The sequence below is a fragment of the Polyodon spathula genome, chromosome 4 (assembly GCF_017654505.1).
Source record: "Polyodon spathula isolate WHYD16114869_AA chromosome 4, ASM1765450v1, whole genome shotgun sequence".
NCBI classification, from domain to species: Eukaryota; Metazoa; Chordata; class Actinopteri; order Acipenseriformes; family Polyodontidae; genus Polyodon; species Polyodon spathula.
The window spans coordinates 2,134,610-2,156,176 of NC_054537.1; the positions used below are offsets into that span (position 1 = coordinate 2,134,610).

The following is a 21,567-nucleotide window of genomic DNA, read 5'->3' on the forward strand; positions in this document are numbered from 1 at the left end:
CAGGGTGGTCGCGCAAAAACTTTGTGACCACATGGTGCACTGGCTCAACCCTGCAGAAAAAACGGGTCAGCAAATGGGAGAAGCCATCGTCCTGGAGCAGTTCTGCCATGTGGTCGGCGCCGAGACCCAGGGATGGATACGGCGCCACAATCTGACCACCTTGGAGGCTGCCATCAGACTTGCGGAGGATTACGAGGACTCCCTGGTCTCCGTAAAGACCGGACTACTGACCCCTCTCGTCGCACCCATCACCCGCGGATCAGTGCCCTCGTCTCTCCAGTTGGGAACCAGACCTCCCAGATCACCAGCCTCAATGGGCCGGCCCACCTCCCTACCATGGAGACAGCGGTTGGCCCCCAGCTGGGGTAGATTTACTGCCCCCGATCCACTGCAGTATCAGCAGCGGGACAGACAGCTAACCCCAGTGCCTTCTGCCCCGATTGTCTGTTTCAGGTGCCATGAGCCTGGACACATCGCCCGCTTGTGCCACGAGGCAATGGAGTGCAACGTGGCAACATGTTATCTGGCATCTGAGGCAGGTAAGGTATGGGGAAAGGGTCGGGAGGGGCCTTGTATTATTGATGTAGTGGTTGGGAATGTGAGTACCCATGCTTTAGTGGACTCGGGGTGTGCACAGACCTTAATTCAAACATCTCTCTTAGGCAGTATGTCGTGGCAGCCACAAGGCAAGGTGGCGATCTCCTGTATCCATGGAGACACGGCGACATATCCCACCCTAAAAGCATACGTGTCGATAGGTTCGACACAACGGCACCTCACAGTGGGGGTGGTGGAAAGGCTACCGCACCCCGTAATCCTGGGTCGGGACTGGCCACAGTATCGACAATTGCTCCAAAAGGCAGTCCCAACCACACACGTAACCGTGGCAGACAGAGCAGGGGAAACGATTGGTGATATTTTTCCCCTGCAAGCTGACCTGTTTAATTCTCTTTTTCGTCCTAGGAAAACAAAGAAAGAGAGACGGATCGAAAAATGGGAAGGTGCATCTCTGAAACGAGGCTGGGGACTGGTAGGAGAAAGCGCAGATGGTATCAAACGCCACTCAAAGGAAGTCGGTACGCAGTGTGACCGAAGGGGCGAGGTTACTGGGCCATCCAGGGCAGATGCTACTCCAGCCCCTCTCAATGTACCGGACGTGTGGGGCTCAAGCGCGGACCTAGTGTGGGACCAGAAAAACGACCCCACACTGGTGCACGCTTGGGAACAGGTCCGGTCTAATGAAGGTAAGGATGTTGAAGGCGCTGGGGCGCTGGTATATCCACACTTCATTATCAAGGGGCAATTACTGTATAGGGTAAACCCTGCCACGGGCACAGGACAGCCTGTAACGCAATTGATGGTACCCCCGTCGTGTCGGCCTGAGGTCATGAGGTTGGCGCATGACATCCCCTTTGCAGGACACTTGGGAGCCGACAAGACGAGGGAACGCATATTGGCTCGATTTTATTGGGTAGGACTTCATAATGAAGTGTCGAAATAGGTAGCTACATGCCCAGAATGCCAGCGAATAGCGCCGGGTCGAGTGCGCCCCGCTCCTTTGGTCCTACTGCCAATTATTTCCACTCGCTTTGAGCGCATTGCAATGGACATAGTTGGCCCTTTGCTACCTTCTGACTCTGGGTATACGCATATATTAGTAGTGGTGGATTATGCAACGCGATACCCTGAGGCAGTTCCATTGAGGTCCACTAGTGCCGCTGCAATAGCCAAAGAACTACTACAGATTATGTCGAGAGTAGGGATCCCCAAAGAAATACTGACTGACCATGAGACTAACTTTCTGTCTCGAACGCTACAGCAGGTGTATAAAATATTAAAAATACGTCCCATCCGGACATCTGTTTATCATCCACAGTCGGACGGTTTGGTGGAACGTTTTAATCAAACATTAAAGCAGATGCTCAGACGATTTGTGAATCAAGAGCAAAAACATTGGGCATCGCTTCTCCCCTACCTCCTTTTTGCAGCGAGAGAGGTGCTGCAGAGTTCAACAGGGTTCTCCCCCTTTGAGCTCCTGTACGGCCGACAACCTCGCGGTATCCTCGATCTGTTGAGAGAGGGGTGGGAAGAGCATAAAGGCCCGTCCAAAAACGTAGTGCAGCATGTGCTCCTACTCCGTGATCGCCTGGATTTGGTCGGTCGTTTGGCCCAGGACAATCTAAAATCGGCGCAGCACCGACAACAGCAGCATTACAACAAAAATGCACGGATTCGGACCTTTTGACCAGGAGACAAGGTAATGCTGCTTCTTCCCACATCGGAATCCAAGCTATATGCTAAATGGCAGGGGCCATATGAGGTGATTCGGGCTATAGGGAAATTTAATTATGAAATTCGGCAGCTCGATCGCCATAATGAACGGGAAATTTACCACGTCAATTTATTAAAGCCCTGGCAGGCAAGGGATGCCTTATTTATAGCCCCAGGTGAAGTAGAGGATGATTTTGGACCCTGTATAGAGGCTCCTAGCATACAGAACATTCCGATGGGGGAGCAGTTACTCCCAGATCAGCAGAGAGATCCGCGCAGATTAATTGAGGAGTTCAGGGATGTTTTTTCTGGCAGAACTAATCTTGTTGAATATGACATTCTCTCCCCCAGGTTTCACGGTTCGAGAGAGACCTTACCGGATCCCAGAAAGTCGACTAAGTGGCGTTCGCAAAGAGGTGCGGGCGATGCTCGAGCTTGGGGTGACTGAGCCTTCCAGGAGCGAGTGGTGCAGTCCGATTGTGATAGTCGCCAAAAAGGACGGCACCAACTGCTTCTGCGTTGATTTCCGCAAGGTGAACGCTATTGCCAAGTTCGATGCATATCCCATGCCTCGGGTTGACGAGCTTCTAGACAGACTGGGAACGGCGAGGTTCATCTCGACTTTGGACTTGACGAAGGGATACTGGCAGATCCCATTAACCCACAGATCACGTGAGAAAACTGCATTTTATACCCCTGATGGTTTGTTTCATTTCACAACCATGCCGTTTGGGCTACATGGTGTGTCTGCTGCCTTTCAGAGACTAATGGACCAGGTTTTACGCCCACATCATGAATATGCAGCAGCATATATTGATGATGTGGTGATTTACAGCTCCACCTGGTGGGAGCATTTGGCTAGGGTCGCAGCCGTCTTGCAGTCTCTGAGGGTAGCCCGGCTGACAGCTAACTTGGGTAAATGTGCCTTTGCCAAAGAAGAAACACAATATTTGGGATTTATTATGGGACATGGGCAGGTGAAACCCGTTGCCACCAAAGTCCAGGCTTTGATGGACGCGGCAATCCCGAAAACCAAGTCCCAGGTGAGGTCTCTCTTGGGGTTGGCCGGTTATTACCGTCGATTCATCCCCGAGTACGCCACAGTGGTAAACCCTCTAGTGAACCTCACTAAAAACAGCGCACCAAATTTAATCAAATGGACAGGGGAATGTCAGGGAGCCTTTGATACCATTAAGCAACGACTCTGCCGAGCCCCCTGATCACACCAGATTTTGATAAGGAATTCCTCCTCCACACCGACGCTTCGGATGTTGGTCTGGGGGCGGTCTTGTCCCAGCAGGTCGACGGAGTAGAACACCCCATCCTCTACATAAGCAAGAAAATGCTCCCTCGGGAGCACAACTACTCTGTCATAGAAAAGGAATGTCTGGCCATTAAATGGGCCACTCAGACCTTACGATAGTGCCTCTTGGGTCATTCATTCAATCTCGTCACTGACCATGCCCCACTCAGATGGTTAAGCACGATGAAGGATAGCAACGCCTGGATAACTCGGTGGTATCTGGCGCTGCAACCCTTCATGTATTTCATGACACACCGTGCAGGGAAAGATCATCAAAATGCGGATTACTTTTCGGGAGGGGGGTGTAATGGGTAAGGTAGATTGCGGTGGGATATGTGACGGAGAGCGAATGAATCCGAATCAACAATCTCCCTCTCGACCGGTGAGGGCACTGTACAACAGGAGCTGCGGGCTTCCTACTGAATGGTTGGGCAGTTCATCCCAGGGACAGTCGGGAGCCGGCCATTCAGGAAGAGGGCGGCGTTACGGTACCTGGAGTCATCGCCCTAGTACGGTGAGCGAAGTTTCAGTCATGAATTGGAGGAGACGTGATTGAACTAGCTATCGGAGGGGGCGGGGCTTAGGGTACTTTAGGGGGACGTGACGCCGTAATCGGCTCCTTTGTTGTGGTTAATGGGAGGAGACAAGGACGGAATCTTGAATGAAGTGTGGGTTCATTGAGTAGTGTTGTGTTTGTTTTGCCAGACGGCTGATACGAAGCTGGAGCTGCAGCGAGAAGCCCGGACCTGAACGCGCACGAGCACCAGCACTCAGAGCACCGCACCTGCACCAGAGCACCCAGTTTGGAGACGCGTTTTTGTGTTTATTATTTCAGGACTGCAACCCCTTTGTTTTGTAGCTGGTAATACCCATTGCTGGGTAGAGCCAGCTTTATTATTTGAAACCCGGTTTAAAGGGCATTAAAAGAAACTTGACCGGTAAACTTTGTGTTTGTCCTTTGTTGGAGCACCTCAAATCACCTATACACCGGAGCACTACAAACCACTTTGCCACAACCATGCAATGGATGCTGTGAAGCGAGGGTATTATACTGTATTATTACAGGGACTTTAGAGGAACGTGATCTGTATCATCGTGTCAGTTTGAAGAGGATGTGATTTGTGTCGTCATGTCAGTTTGAAGAGGATGCGATTTGTGTCGTCGTGTCAGTTTGAAGAGGATGTGATTTGTGTCATTGTGTCAGTTTGAAGAGGATGTGATCTGTGTCATCGTGTCAGTTTGAAGAGGATGTGATTTGTGTCGTCGTGTCAGTTTGAAGAGGATGTGATTTGTGTCATCGTGTCAGTTTGAAGAGGATGTGATTTGTGTCATCGTGTCAGTTTGAAGAGGATGTGATTTGTGTCTGTGTCAGTTTGAAGAGGATGTGATTTGTGTCATCGTGTCAGTTTGAAGAGGATGTGATTTGTGTCATCGTGTCAGTTTGAAGAGGATGTGATTTGTGTCGTCGTGTCAGTTTGAAGAGGATGTGATTTGTGTCATTGTGTCAGTTTGAAGAGGATGTGATTTGTGTCTGTGTCAGTTTGAAGAGGATATGATTTGTGTCATCGTGTCAGTTTGAAGAGGATGTGCTTTGTGTCGTCGTGTCAGTTTGAAGAGGATGTGATTTGTGTCATCGTGTCAGTTTGAAGAGGATGTGATTTTTGTCGTGTCAGTTTGAAGAGGATGTGATTTGTGTCATTGTGTCAGTTTGAAGAGGATGTGATCTGTGTCATCGTGTCAGTTTGAAGAGGATGTGATTTGTGTCGTCATGTCAGTTTGAAGAGGATGTGATTTGTGTTGTCGTGTCAGTTTGAAGAGGATGTGATTTGTGTCGTCGTGTCAGTTTGAAGAGGATGTGATTTGTGTCGTCATGTCAGTTTGAAGAGGATGTGATTTGTGTTGTTGTGTCAGTTTGAAGAGGATGTGATTTGTGTCATTGTGTCAGTTTGAAGAGGATGTGATTTGTGTCATTGTGTCAGTTTGAAGAGGATGTGATTTGTGTCGTCGTGTCAGTTTGAAGAGGATGTGATTTGTGTCGTTGTGTCAGTTTGAAGAGGATGTGATTTGTGTTGTTGTGTCAGTTTGAAGAGGATGTGATTTGTGTCGTTGTGTCAGTTTGAAGAGGATGTGATTTGTGTCGTTGTGTCAGTTTGAAGAGGATGTGATTTGTGTCATTGTGTCAGTTTGAAGAGGATGTGATTTGTGTCGTTGTGTCAGTTTGAAGAGGATGTGATTTGTGTCTTGTGTCAGTTTGAAGAGGATGTGATTTGTGTCGTCGTGTCAGTTTGAAGAGGATGTGATTTGTGTCTTGTGTCAGTTTGAAGAGGATGTGATTTGTGTCGTCATGTCAGTTTGAAGAGGATGTGATTTGTGTCTGTGTCAGTTTGAAGAGGATGTGATTTGTGTCATTGTGTCAGTTTGAAGAGGATGTGATTTGTGTCGTCGTGTCAGTTTGAAGAGGATGTGATTTGTGTCGTCGTGTCAGTTTGAAGAGGATGTGATTTGTGTCGTCATGTCAGTTTGAAGAGGATGTGATTTGTGTCGTCGTGTCAGTTTGAAGAGGATGTGATTTGTGTCATTGTGTCAGTTTGAAGAGGATGTGATTTGTGTCGTCGTGTCAGTTTGAAGAGGATGTGATTTGTGTCGTCGTGTCAGTTTGAAGAGGATGTGATTTGTGTCATCGTGTCAGTTTGAAGAGGATGTGATTTGTGTCGTCGTGTCAGTTTGAAGAGGATGTGATTTGTGTCGTTGTGTCAGTTTGAAGAGGATGTGATTTGTGTCGTCGTGTCAGTTTGAAGAGGATGTGATTTGTGTCGTCATGTCAGTTTGAAGAGGATGTGATTTGTGTTGTTGTGTCAGTTTGAAGAGGATGTGATTTGTGTCGTTGTGTCAGTTTGAAGAGGATGTGATTTGTGTCGTCGTGTCAGTTTGAAGAGGATGTGATTTGTGTCGTCGTGTCAGTTTGAAGAGGATGTGATTTGTGTTGTCGTGTCAGTTTGAAGAGGATGTGATTTGTGTCGTCGTGTCAGTTTGAAGAGGATGTGATTTGTGTCATTGTGTCAGTTTGAAGAGGATGTGATTTGTGTCGTCGTGTCAGTTTGAAGAGGATGTGATTTGTGTCATTGTGTCAGTTTGAAGAGGATGTGATCTGTGTCATCGAAGAATATGATTTGTGTCATTGTGTCAGACTCTCTGTCCCAGATTAAAGTCACATAACTGAATCTTGTGGAGAAAACAACAGCCACAGGGTCATTATACCACACGATTTCTCAAGTGCAAGAAGCAACAAAAAAAATGTGGGGAAACTACACCGGCCAGCAAGCAAGAGGGCATCCAGAGTGATACTGAATTACACCCAAAGTCTAGATGTCTACAGTCATGTGCACATGTATTACAACACCTCAGGATGCATCATGTATATCCTTCATATACCTACCTGCATGAAAACCTCAGGGTGTGAAAATGTACATTTCTGGCCAGTAATCAGTGTAGCTGACACCCTGGGATCCTTCAAGAAGCTGCTTGATTAGATTCTGGGATCAATAAGCTACTAACAACCAATCAAGCAAGATGGCCTCCTCTCATTTGTAACCTTTCTTATGTTCTTATATAAAAACAACAGGCAGCCGTGTGCGAAAATGCCACTTTGTACTTTAATTAGACATCTTAAATATAAAAAAATATATAAGATATAAGATATCAAAAAATATCATGCATTTGACCATTTGTGGCTATGTGTTTCTTTCCACTGATTATTTTATAATGCATTGCATGTGTGGCCTATTAAAGCATCAATTACATCAGCATCACTTTTTTATTATTAATAAATATCCGACATTTCATCTGATTTGATCTGTATGTAGGTGAGCACATTGTAACCTGCCCCCTCCTGACCAAACAACCCCCTGCCCTGAACTCACACACGCACACACACAACCGGCCAAACAATCCCCTGCCCTGCACACACACACAAAACCGACCAAACAACCCCCTGTCCTGCACACACACACATGCACGCACGCACGCACACAACCGACCAAACAATCCCCTGCCCTGCACACACACAGACACACACAACCGACCAAACAACCCCCTGCCCTGCACACACGCACACACACACACACACCCATATGCACGCATGCACACACACGCTGACACACATACACACACACTGACACACACACATACACAGACACACATACACTGACACACACACGCACGCACTTTGTAAAGAAAGAAAAAATATAACTAGAGTTTGAGGAACTGTACAGGGAGACATTGACTCTTTCATTGAAATTCGTCAGCGCATGAGTTGGGGGAGTAAAACAGCAGTAAAAGACAAAAACTTCTCTGTTTTTTCAGGGAACACAAAAAAGATACAATGCCAAAAATACATAGCTGAAAGGGCTGTGTTTTAAAATAAGTAGGCTTCCATTTTGACGTACTGTAGTTGGTTTTGTTGGTACATACTAGAACAATATGACTCTGAAAATATCACTTGCCAAAAGAGAAGAATGGACAAGTGAACTGTCATATAGTAGCCTACCTACTTTTAAATCCGGTACGTATTGTAGCAGTATGTCAAATTCCACATTAATGACACAACAGAAAAAATGAATCAAAATGTTACCCACGCACAGAACTGCGTAAAACATAAAAGGCAATGCAGTTAAGCAAAAGATTTAAAAACAACAACACCAGTTTCCAGAATTAAAACAGTATCCAAAGTCAGTATTCAAAATTGTAGAATATAGTGCTCGATAAGCCCTAATGTCACAGTTTACTTGCAAATGAAAATGCATAAAGCAACTAAAGATCGCAGATTAAAAATGCAACACAGTATCAAAAACTGTTTAATGTTTAACTTTTACATTGCAGTGCCTTGTCCTGTTGGCTTTGTTTTTAGAGGAAGCACTGTGTAACTGCAGCGCACAATAAAGACAGACTGAGTTGCCATGCCAGAAAAAAAACAACAAAAAAACCACGGGCTGTGACAGTTAAACAAGTTAATTGCAATATTCAAGAGATGGACTTTGTATCAGAAAAGTGCGTTAAGTCATTAAATATGTATCATGGGGATTGATTTTAATCTTAATACAAGGGCGGTAAAACGCGACTGACTTGTATCTGAGTGTCGTGTATCCGAGTGTGGACATCATCCACAGTCTGGAGACAAATGTTACTAAAGTATCTACTGCCACCTTATGGTACAAAAATGTTGACTTTACTCCAATAAAAGTGTCCTGATTTCATGGTGTGTTTACTTTAATGCTCTTGCAGTGCTTCCCAACAAGAGGGGGCGCTCTCTCCTCAGCTCTGTGTTGAAGCTCACTGTGTTGTGGGTGAGCATGACTGTACCTTGAATTGCATCAGTAATCTCGGTATACTGTAGACAGGGTTAACACTGTATCCCAGCAGAAAGGCACAGAGCAGTCTGCCTTCCCCCCCTTACACACCTACATAAAAACAAACCACCTGCCTGAAAAACAAGACCCGGGTTACATGACAAAACATAACACACAGCCTTCCCCTGCAGCCCTAACCACGCCCACTACACATGCCTGCAAAACACACTAACATGCCAGCGAAAACAAAAGCAACTTGACTGCAAGCCAGGAGGAAGTGACAGGCTGCCTTGCACTCTGCTCCCTAGCCTTTATTGTGCAATAGCGGAGCTGCTGCCACAGAACAAAGTGTATCAAGAACTGTGTCCCTCCCTCAGTTCAAACACTAAGCTGACAGTGTCAGACTAACTGTTAACCCTACAGATGCTGCCTTCCACTACCTCCGCAGCCTTGTCTTTAGATACAAGTGGAATTAAAGGAAAGAGATGTTACCCACTGACTGGCTGCTGCCTGCAATCTTGTGTTCAGTTTGTATTTACTTATTTAACCCGGAGATTTACTCATTGAGACCCAGGCTTCATTTACAAGGGGGTCCTATAAAACAATAAAAAGAACAATTACAATGTACAAACAACACCATAAAAACATGTGTGGTTCAGACTTCATCAGCAGCACACAGAGACCTAAGACTACTATCAATAAGACATGTGTCTATTTGTGAATGTGGACTGAGGGAGAAGCATTGGCATTCGTATGACCTTTAAAACCAGAGAAGGAAAGATTCAGATTCCATCTTCATACTTCTGTATGATGGAAACAATCCCACGTCTTCAGGAGTTGATATGTAAAAGATGACTCTCCTGTAAGTGTTTGAACCCTTGGAACAGGCAAATCCACAGAATCCTGGGTGTAAACTATAGCCAACGCTTCTTATGTAGCCTTAGATAAAAAAAAAAAAAAGTTCCAAGTTCCACAAGTTCTGAGGTCTGTAATGGTTCACATATTGAGTGGTATATCACAGTGTAAATGTAAATGTATTTATACTTTTTAAAAAGCCTTCTCTTGGAGCTTCTTAAAGTACACAAATAATAATAAAAAAACTCGAAGAGCCCACTTCTACAGCATGAACTATACACTTACAGCAGCTTCAGGTATTGAGAGCTTTAACTTATTGATTATCCAACACAAATGAGAGCCGTGGATAAAAAGAACAAAAACAAAAACCTGTAGCTGCTGTATGATATCTGTTCTATCTGTAAACAGCCTGAGGCACTTCTGAGACACTTAGCTTAGAAAGGTAGACTGCCACTGAAAAGGCGGTGGGCAGAGATTGAGAGAGATCCAATTAGTTTCCATGGGAACTTTGCATATTGGTTTTGTTTACTGCACTATCGACTCCCACACATTTACCACATATTTTTCCAGATAACACTGAAATTAAGTTTTTTTTTTTTTCTATAAGCAATAAATGATGTGTTGCCGGGCAGATCTTTACCTTTGTATTTGTTATATTTGTATTTGTCTAGGTTTTCTATATTAAACTGTACATAATTAAACAATATGTTTCAAATATAGGTCCATATTTTCAAAGTGTTTCCTCCATTCTTTAAATAACTCCTGTTTTTTCAAAGGAGAAAAAATTATGTTAATGTTACAAAATAAAAACATAACTGTGGTAGAGCACAGCTCTGCCCTTTAGAAATTGGCAGGGATGGGGTTAATTTCCCCTACCTGCCTGGGTTTATTATGTTCAGGTGGCTGGGGTTGATTAGTTGATTAACTTAATTAACGATCAATCAGCGCCCAGCCACCTGACATAAAAGGAGGCCTCTGCTTCTCATTTGGGAAAGAGGGAGCTGAGGAAGCAGATTGGTGTTTGTGTGTTTGTGTGTTTGTGTGTTTGTGTGTTTGTGTGTTTGTGTCCAGTGAAGGCATTGCCCAGCCTGGAAATTGTTATTTTTGCTTTTTGTCTTGCTTTATTTGTGTTTAAATCCCTTTATTTTGGCCCTTGTGCCCTTTCATTTTTGTGTTTTATTTATAATAAAATAGTAATTTTTTTGAACTACAGACTGTCTCTGGGCCTCTATCCACTCGCCAGCCTGCCACAATAACATAAAACGAATAGGAGTTATTAAACATTGGAGGAAATGCTTTGAAAATATGACCCACACTGTCTTACCAACTATTAATTCTACATGAAGGACAATTCATCTCCTGCACTGCGTCACTTGGTCTGTGTTTGACTTCTTTCAGATTCACATCAAGCTGTGGGTTCCACCAGTTCTCAATATCATCTAGGAGGGTGTGGAACACTCTTGAGCTCTGCTACAGGTAGGAGGCCAAAGGGCATTGCATTAGCTCATCCTATAAAATGTTCCTTTGGGCCATTGAAGATGTGCTATGACTCCCCCCTGGTACTGAGTGCCATTTTCTTCTCAAAGTAGTCAAGCCAGCCTTTATCATCTTTGAATATGAAACAGTCACTGTTATTCCAGGTCAAACGTGACTCGCCTTGAGGAGAGCTTGCATGATTCAGTTAACAGCTTTGTCACTTGGGCACTAAGCACTACTTGATCACTGATTGTCTTCAATTTGGTTAGAATGAATTGGTTAGGAGCCCAAGGACTGCCTTTCAGCACCTTTCACTGAATTCTTTGACATTTTAAAGCAGTTTTTATGTACTCTAGGGAGTTCGAGAAGTTGACCTGCCATAACGTTGAAAAAACATTTACACATTATAAAATAGATACATAGATAAGAATCTTAACATTGCACAATTGTGCACACAGTGACCGCACGGTTATACAGAAAACTTTATTCAGAAGACAGCTTGTGCTTTCTTGCAGAAGAAAACAAGCCTTTTCTTAGCAAACTATGTTTGCTCGTGCATAACTCCTGACTCCTGGCCGTCTGTTTTGATTCATTATGTGTTGCTGGTTTGGCTGCTTACACACATGACTTAGATGACTGTAATTCAATACCCTACAATTCCTCCGGCGCTCCAGCGCTCCACCTGTTTAATGAATGTCTGCATGGAGCGATGCACACACGGCCTCTCGAGGTGTCGGCTGCAGGGACGACGTGACAAGCGGTCGGCTGCCTTGCAAAGACAAATCATGCATTGGTTTTCTAATATGAAAGTGCTGATTAAGCTACCTGCTCATTGTAATTCAGTAATGCAGCATGGCTCGTTTCTCACTCTGAACAATCAAAATGAGTGGGCTTCATTTGCACATCATTATTATAACAGGGCTTCAGCTAATGCAATTTCTAAACCTGTTGCAGCCAATACCTGCTAAGCAGTTTCCTGAATAAAGGTCTATCCAGATTACAATGAACAGTGATGGGTAAGGGTTTGGGACCTCTGACAAATATCTAAGCAGAAGGAGTGCATTGTTTATAGGAGGATAGTCTGACCAGCAGGGAAGGAGGACCTCTACTGACACAGCAATATTTTATACTGTACCATACATGTGAGCAGGCCTCGCCCCTTGCACAGCAGTAACTATTAGAAAGATTTTTCTCATCCAGTTTGAACAGATCAAGAGAAACTCCACAGTACAGAAAGTACACATGAAAGAAACACCACAGTACAGTAAGTGTACACATGAAGAGAAAAGCCACAGTACAGTAAGTGTACACATGAAGAGAAACACCACAGTACAGTAAGGGTACACATGAAGAGAAACACCACAGTACAGTAAGTCTACCTCAATAATTAATAGTTAAGAGAGGCTGAGTGCAGCGCTCAGGCTGCCAAGCCACACAGAGCATGACTGGTCTCCACTACAGCACAGATCTGGAATAATAAAGGCAAGATCAGTCCCACAGTATTTCTGATCTAAATGATGTAGGAGCAAATGAGTGCTGAAGTGAACAGGGACGGATGTGACCAGCAAGACAATAACTGTCCATGAGGCACAGTAAACAATTACAACAGAGAGTAAGCAATAACATGCAGCCTTCTGGGATCTGGATCTGTCCAACATCCTACAGAGAAACATTCACTGCTTTCACCGATGAAGCAATTACCCTGACCCAGTATAATCCAGCAAAGGACAAAGCAAAACAAGAAAACGGCTCATGTTTGGAAGTCAGCAGTAACTCTTAAAAGAAATATGTATTTCACATGTTTGGAAGTCAGCTGTAACTCTTAACAGAAATACATATTTCACATGTTTGGAAGTCAGCTGTAACTCTTAACAGAAATACATATTTCACATGTTTGGAAGTCAGCAGTAACTCTTAACAGAAATATGTATTTCACATGTTTCTTCAGCTGCATTTTTGTCCACATGAGATGGGGTTAAAGCCATAACAGGGGTGTGGCAGGATGGGTCTGTCTGTTTAATGGGAAGCTTGAGGCACATTGGTTCCAGTGCACTCCACGTGCAGGAGGGGTACGGCGCAGTCACTTCTCTTGAGACATGTTGGTTCCAGTGCACTCGACGTGCAGGAGGGGTACGGTGCAGTCACTTCTCTTGAGACATGTTGGTTCCAGTGCACTCCACGTGCAGGAGGGGTACGGCGCAGTCACTTCTCTTGAGACATGTTGGTTCCAGTGCACTCCACATGCAGGAGAGGTACGGTGCAGTCACTTCTCTTGTTGGGTCATCTATTTTCTTTCAACAAGCAGGCAGCCTGGCACTGACCAACCTGCTGTACTGAAAGAGTGAGCTTCCATTAGGATGCCCAGAGAGCTGTGCTGAAACTGCTAAACATGTGCCCTACTTTCATCTCCTGGGATAGGAGCTGAATAGGCAACCCTCTGGAGCACAGACGCTTTACATTCATTGTTGCCTTTAGGTCTCGTTTACAGGGTTTTTTTATTTTTTAAGACCTGTGTTCTATGTGTGGCTGCTTGCTGAATAAACACCACCAAAGAGTAGTTGCTATTGTGGACAGTAATACTGATGCAAGGTGTTCCGTTTCTGATTCAGTGTTATAATTGTATGGTACTGCAAATATCAAACCTTTCAGCAGGTAGAATAACAAATACCATCCTCCTTCTGTTATTGTGGTACAAATAAAAAGAAAGAAAGGACTGTAAGAAAAAATATCTTAAATATACCTCAAAATACACTTTTGTACCAGCGCTAAGATTATATTAACCACACATTACATAGAATGTTTGTGTTATTTGACTAGAGCACTGTCAATCATTCTGAATTAGCCTACGTTCACCAATACCTTATAGGCTTACAGGCATGTTGTGTTTTCACTAAAACATACAAACACTAACACATCAAAACATCACAATCTAAAACAAGCTTTAAACACATTTTCAACTTACTTTAAAAACAAGCCCTATCTCAAACGCATCCTGCCAGCAGCCTGCTATGAGAGACAGCTAACAGGAAATGAGGACAGCTTCTTGAAACCACATTAAAAGAAAAGCATAAATTATGTCTGGTCTGACTTTGTGGTTGTGCTTTTTGTTACATGTGCAGCAAATAGTAAATATAAAAAAAACAATGACAATTGAAATGAAAGTGCAAGTTATAAAACATGCAGCTTCTGAAGCCCCGTAGTCATGTGATTGAGCTTGAACTTTCGCTGTTAACAAAATGAGAGTAAGTAACCACAACAATGTCGTTAAAGAGAAAATAAAAAATAACAGATAGAGACGCCAGTTAGAAAATGTTCCAAACAAATTACAAAGCGGCCTGTCCCCAAACAGTGTTCCCAGCAGCATCCCCTCCCCCTGTGCTTACCTTTCCGGGCCCTGGAGAAGAACCTGATGCTGACAGGGGAAGTGGAGGTGCTGGAGGAGGACTCCTTCGAGGAGGAGCGGAACATTCCACTGAAGCTCATGCGGCGGGGGGTTTTGGGCGGGGACTCTTGGTAGGAGTAGGGGAAGAGGGTTTTGGGGGACCCCGGGCTTTGTTTGGACCGGGCTGGTGCTGACATTGGGCTGGAGGGACGGCAGGGAGGTACCCTTGAGAAGAAGCCTTTGGTGGGGCTGCTTGAGGGACAGCTGCTTTCTGCCTGTCAAACAAAATGAAAGGGTCTCCATTATTCAGAGCTAGGTAGGGATACATTAGCGATAGCGAAACAAAAATGAATACATCTGAATATTAGGACAGCAGTTATCAGAGCCAGACTGACCCCTTGCCTTGTGTTTCACTCTCCTGATAATGAAAGTAAGAGCCTCAGTCAATTAAGAGTCCAATAACAGTGCTAGGGGAGCCTGAGGAGCCAGACTGACCCCTTGCCTTGTGTTGGACTCTCCTGATTCAGCTAATTGCTACTGAGCACAATGCAAAAAACTACCTGGAGCCACCTTTGATTGCAACTTCAAACCCATGCCAGCTCATTATGTGCAATAGTGACAGGAGACCAAAAACACAGTGATAAGAATCTGATAACCCAATTCAAGTTTCCTGTAGAGCTGCAGAAGTTGACCGCAGTGGCTTTCTTTATTTTTTCTTTATTCTTCTCTTGTGCAGTTACATTAATCGAATTTGTGGCCACGGGAAGTATAAAAAGCCGAAGTGTTAACCAGGTACTTCACCCTGTACAGCTGACTGAGAATCCTCTGCAGTCCATCTACAAGTGCATGCCTGGCTGCTTTGACCTGATTGAAACTCCTCTGCAGTCCATCTGCAAGTGCATGCCTGGCTGCTTTGACCTGATTGAAACTCCTCTGCAGTCCATCTGCAAGTGCATGCCTGGCTGCTTTGATTGCAGCTGTCTAAATCTGTCGGGAGAGAGATTTATCACCAAGAATCATTCTGTCTCTGTCACATAGCCATATATCTCCTGGCCTAATACTCACTATTTGTAAACAGTGGTTTTCTGGATATTGCGAATATTTGGAATTGAGATGCTGAATGCAAAGTTTCCATGACAGCAGAATCTGTACAAGGTGCCACACTTGAATGAAGCCATGCATGTACAGAAAGCACATGGTAATTTACTGACTGTTTCACTCCAACTTGAAATGAATATCTAATACAAATACTCTGGTGCTGATGTTACCCTTTTCTCTGATCACGTTTTGGATTTAAGCAGCCAATGAAGCCCTCCCTGTTCCAATCCCAGCTAACGTATGGGATATCGCTCGGTCCGTGAACACTGTGCCAATAAAATTACAGTATGTGTAATTAAAACAGCTGGCAAATTAATTTTTAACTACAGTAACACCTGTCTGAAATATCTGGCAAAAATACTGCACACAATAGCTTCTCATTTATTTATGACATTTTCACTTTTGGAACAAACGAGACAGCAAGGCCATGTGTACCATAAACCATGAGCAGAAATCTAGATCATTCCACTATGATTAATAGTCCCCTAGCCTGAGACTCAGTGTGTACGCTATTCTTGGAAAGGAATGCAACAGTTATGTAAACAGTGGTAGAAATTGTTCACACTGCTTGATCAGGCGGGTGGTAGTTGTGTTTTGTTTTAGCTGAATGAGGAGGAGGATCTCTCTCAGCCAATCAGCACAGGCACCCTCTACGCCACAGTTTGGCTCTTACAGATTCACAGAGGAGTCTTGCTTTGGTAGAGGGGGCAAGCTGTAATGCAATGTGATTATGACAGTGTTGCCAAACTGCATTGAAATCAAAACAAAGCTGGGTACTCCAGTGTGGCTGTGGAATGACAATGAAAATGGGAAAAGTAAAGGCAGAGTGTGGACTCTGGTGTGGACTCTGGTGTGGACTCTGGTGTTCATCTAACATGGCTCATTACTGGGATTGTTTTCCTTCCACAATGGGTCCATTTCCAAAACAAATATCATTCCCTCCCAAAACTCCCAATCGCCTGAAAAGGCACAAAGTCTGTCTACATCTATCAGAAATGTAATGCAAAACCTACCACCAGGTTGCCCAGTCCCGGTCCTGGAGGGCTGTTCCACTCCAGGTTTAACAGGTCAAATACAAGAATGTACTTCGGGGTCTGGATGGAGTTTAAATTGGAGTTTAAATTGGTCCAATTAAACAATTTAGTTTAAAACAAAGACCAGGAGTGAAAGGGCCAACCTTAGCCAGCCCGGACCTACAGTGTGTCATAAGAAGCAAGTTTAAACTGAGTATTTGTTTTTCTTTGCCCACACTACTTTATATAAAAGTCCCAAAGAGTCATGACTATGCAGTGTGCAGGGTAAGTTATGCAGTCAGAGGAGCACAGTCACATTGCCTATCTTACTAGGGAGGCAAAATTCTTCAGGGACTGTTTCACATCACCGTGCTACAGTGGCCCTTACTGGCCAGGCACCCAGTAAGCTCAGGCAGGACACATACAAGGCTGGCGCTTGCCCTCCAGGGGCTGGTAACTCACAGACATCCGCTGTTGAGCGCCCGGGTGTAAAGAGCTGATTGGCTTGGTGGTGGGATTAAAGACGCATACTAACCTTCACTTCTCTTGAGCTGTTGCGGGAAGTTGCTGTGGTGAGGGAGCCGAGCAAGATGAAATAGCAAAACTGTAATCTCAGCAGTACATACAATTAAAACGAGCAATTCTGGTGAGGTATGTTGTAAGACTGTTTAAATGTAATCGCTACAGTGTAAAACTGGAACTTGTTTTCCAAAAAACAGTTTGTTCCAGAGAAGAACATGGAACATAATAACAAGGTTATTATGGAAAAGTACAGAGCAGTTTCGAAGCAGTTTGAAAGCAGGTTGACAGCTGCAGAAGAAACTAAACTTCAAAAAAAAACCTCAACATGGTCTTCAAGCCTGTAATCTGTGACACCTGCTTGATGTGGGAAATCCGAGAAAACCCAGCGGAGCTAAACCAAGTGTGCGTAAAGTGCCGCGCGATCCAGGATTTGCATCAACTAGTAAGTATGCTAGAAATGGAGCTGGAAGAAGTGAGACAGCAAAAGGATCTTGAGGAACTGGCACACCCACAATTCATGGAAGTCTGCATCACCCCTAACAGACTGAAAGCCACCAGGGAGATAGAAGGTCAGAACAGCTGGGTTCAGGTAGGCAGAAGCAGGGAAAAAAAGAAACTTCGTCAAACACCACCACCAGAAATCAAAACAACCAACAGATTTGAGTCACTTCAGAATTTTGATGAGCAGAACCAACAACAAGAGAATGAAAGGAACAACATCCAGGACCCCATTGACAGTGGTGACCAGACAGCAAAAAGAAGGGAGGTCATGATTGCTGGGGACTCCATATTGAGAAACACAGCAAGTTCAGTTCGCAGTTTGGACCCCCTTACTACAACAGTGTGCTGCCTTCCGGGAGCCTCGGTCAAGCACATCACTGAGAACGTGGACAGGCTCCTAGAACGAACAGGAGACGACCCGGTAGTAGTCGTCCACATCAGTACAAACAACATTGGAAGAGACAGACCAAAATCCCCGCAAAATAAATTCAGAGAGCTAGGAAGGAAATTAAAAGAGAAAACCAAAACTGTGGTATTTTCTGGTATACTACCGGCACCTTGCAAAGGACCATATGGACAGCTGGAAATAATTAATCAAAACGAATGGCTGAAGACGTGGTGCACACGGGAAGGCTTCACCTATCTTGATCATTGGACCACATTCTACAACGAGGACTATCTGTATAGACGGGATGGACTGCATTTAAATAACAAGGGAACTAGTCTACTTGGAGAAAAGATCCTCGAGCAGGTTCGGAAGCATTTAAACTAGAAAGGAAGGGGGGAGAAATCAACAAAAAAACAGAAGGGAGACCGCATCAAAACAAGAACAACAACTCAGGTAAGACAACCATTAAATGTATTTATCTAAATGCTAGAAGTATCAGAAACAAAATTCTAGAACTTGAAGCTACTGCACTAACAGGTAACTATGATGTGATAGGTGTTACAGAAACGTGGTTATCTGAGAGTGATGGGGACGAATATAATATTTGTGGGTATACACTGTATAGGAAAGACAGGCAGGACAGAAGAGGAGGAGGGGTAGCGCTATACATAAGAAACAGTCTTGAAGCCCAGGTGTTAAACCTGGACAAAGAAAATAAAACCGAATCAATATGGGTCAGAATAACAGACAAAAATTCAAAAGGCATAATAATAGGAGCATGCTATAGACCGCCAGATTCAGACGGTGAGCACAATAATCTGTTATACAATGACATTAGAAATGTGTGTAGCAAAGGAGAAGCCATACTAATGGGGGATTTCAACTTCCCCCAAATAAAATGGGAAAACCCGGTGGGTAGCGCGAAGGATGAAATAGAAATGGTGGAAATGACAAATGACTGCTTCCTAACACAATTTGTGAAGGCACCCACTAGAGGGGAGGCATGCCTTGATTTAGTCTTTTCAAATAACGAAGATAGAATAACTAAAACAGAGGTCAGAGAACCACTGGCAAACTCAGACCACAACATGGTCTCATTTTAAGTGTTTTTTAAATCCCCAAAAGTAAAGACTAAAGCTAAGGTTTACAATTTTAGAAAAGCAAACTATGAAGGCATGAAACAGAGACTAACAGAAGTAGATTGGAGTAAAATAGAGAAAACACCCACAGAAGAAGGATGGTTGTTCTTCAAAAATGTAGTACTAGAGGCGCAAAACAATTACATCCCTAAAGTAGACAAATCTAAATGTAAAACTAAATTGCCAAAATGGTTTAATAGATCAATTAAAAAAAATATTCAGCGAAAAAAGGCACTTTACAGAGCATTAAAAAAGGACCAAAAAGAAAGTACGCAGAAAGAGTACACAGAACTGCAAACGCAAGTCAAAAAGGAAGTTAGAAAGGCCAAGAGAGAAATAGAAATGAACATTGCTAAGGGAGCTAAAACCAATTCCAAAATGTTTTTCCAATATTACAACAGCAAGAGAACATTCAAAGAGGAGATTAAATGTTTAAGAGATACAAATGGCAAAATCGTAGAGGAAGAAAAAAAAATAGCAAATATGTTAAATGATTACTTTTCACAAGTTTTTACAAAGGAAGATACTGACAACATGCCCCACATGTCATCCAGTTCCTATCCAGTTTTAAATAACTTTAGCATAACTGAGGCAGAAGTGTTAAAGGGACTAGGAGCTCTTAAAATAAACAAATCCCCTGGGCCGGATGAGATCCTCCCAGTAGTACTCAAAGAAATGAAAGAAGTAATTTACAAACCGCTAACCAAGATCATGCAGCAGTCTCTTGACACAGGGGTGGTACCGACAGACTGGAAAATTGCAAACGTAATACCGATCCACAAAAAGGGAAACAAAACTGAACCAGGTAACTACAGACCAGTAAGCCTGACTTCTATTATATGCAAACTTATGGAAACTATAATAAGATCCAAAATGGAAAATTACCTATATGGTAACAGGGTACTGGGAGACAGTCAACATGGTTTTAGGAAAGGGAGATCGTGTCTAACTAACTTGCTTGATTTTTTTGAGGATGCAACATCGATAATGGATAATTGCAAAGCATATGACATGGTTTATTTAGATTTCCAGAAAGCTTTTGACAAAGTCCCGCACAAAAGATTAATTCTCAAACTGAACGCAGTTGGAATTCAAGGAAACACATGTACATGGATTAGGGAGTGGTTAACATGTAGAAAACAGAAAGTACTGATTAGAGGAAAAACCTCAGAATGGAGTGTGGTAACCAGCGGTGTACCACAGGGATCAGTATTAGGTCCTCTGCTATTCCTAATCTACATTAATGATTTAGATTCTGGTATAGTAAGCAAACTTGTTAAATTTGCAGACGACACAAAAGTAGGAGGAGTGGCAAACACTGTTGCAGCAGCAAAGGTCATTCAAAATGATCTAGACAAGATTCAGAACTGGGCAGACACATGGCAAATGACATTTAATAGAGAAAAGTGTAAGGTACTGCACGCAGGAAATAAAAATGTACATTATAAATATCATATGGGAGATATTGAAATTGGAGAAGGAATCTATGAAAAAGACCTAGGAGTTTTTGTTGACTCAGAAATGACTTCATCTAGGCAATGTGGGGAAGCTATAAAAAAGGCTAACAAGATGCTCGGATACATTGTGAAAAGTGTTGAATTTAAATCAAGGGAAGTAATGTTAAAACTGTACAATGCACTTGTAAGACCTCATCTTGAATATTGTGTTCAGTTCTGGTCACCTCGCTATAAAAAAGATATTGCTGCTCTAGAAAGAGTGCAAAGAAGAGCGACCAGAATTATTCCGGGCTTAAAAGGCATGTCATATGCAGACAGGCTAAAAGAATTGAATCTGTTCAGTCTTGAACAAAGAAGACTACGTGGCGACCTAATTCAAGCATTCAAAATTCTAAAAGGTATTGACAGTGTCGACCCAAGGGACTTTTTCAGCCTGAAAAAAGAAACAAGGACCAGGGGTCACAAATGGAGTTTAGAAAAAGGGGCATTCAGAACAGAAAATAGGAGACACTTTTTTACACAGAGAATTGTGAGGGTCTGGAATCAACTCCCCAGTAATGTTGTTGAAGCTGACACCCTGGGATCCTTCAAGAAGCTGCTTGATGAGATTTTGGGATCAATAAGCTACTAACAACCAAACGAGCAAGATGGGCCGAATGGCCTCCTCTCGTTTGTAAACTTTCTTATGTTCTTATGTTCTTATGTTCTTATGTTACTGATTGGATCTTTCTTCTATCTTTTTTGAAGGTTATTGTCCATGCACAAATCTTGACCTTTGTGCACATGACTGTCTGTTTGGAATACTTTTATCGAATTT

General features: G+C 43.5%; 1 protein-coding gene across 2 annotated transcripts in view; it reads right to left on the reverse strand.

The window, feature by feature from the left end:
- Nucleotides 1-21,567, reverse strand: part of LOC121314051 (5'-AMP-activated protein kinase subunit gamma-2-like) — a 162,204-nt gene that overhangs the window by 96,434 nt on the left and 44,203 nt on the right. For both annotated transcript variants that reach the window (XM_041246841.1, XM_041246842.1), the window contains exon 3: nt 14,634-14,907. In XM_041246841.1, coding sequence (XP_041102775.1) covers nt 14,634-14,907 — 274 coding nt within the window. The remainder of the gene's footprint in view (nt 1-14,633; nt 14,908-21,567) is intronic.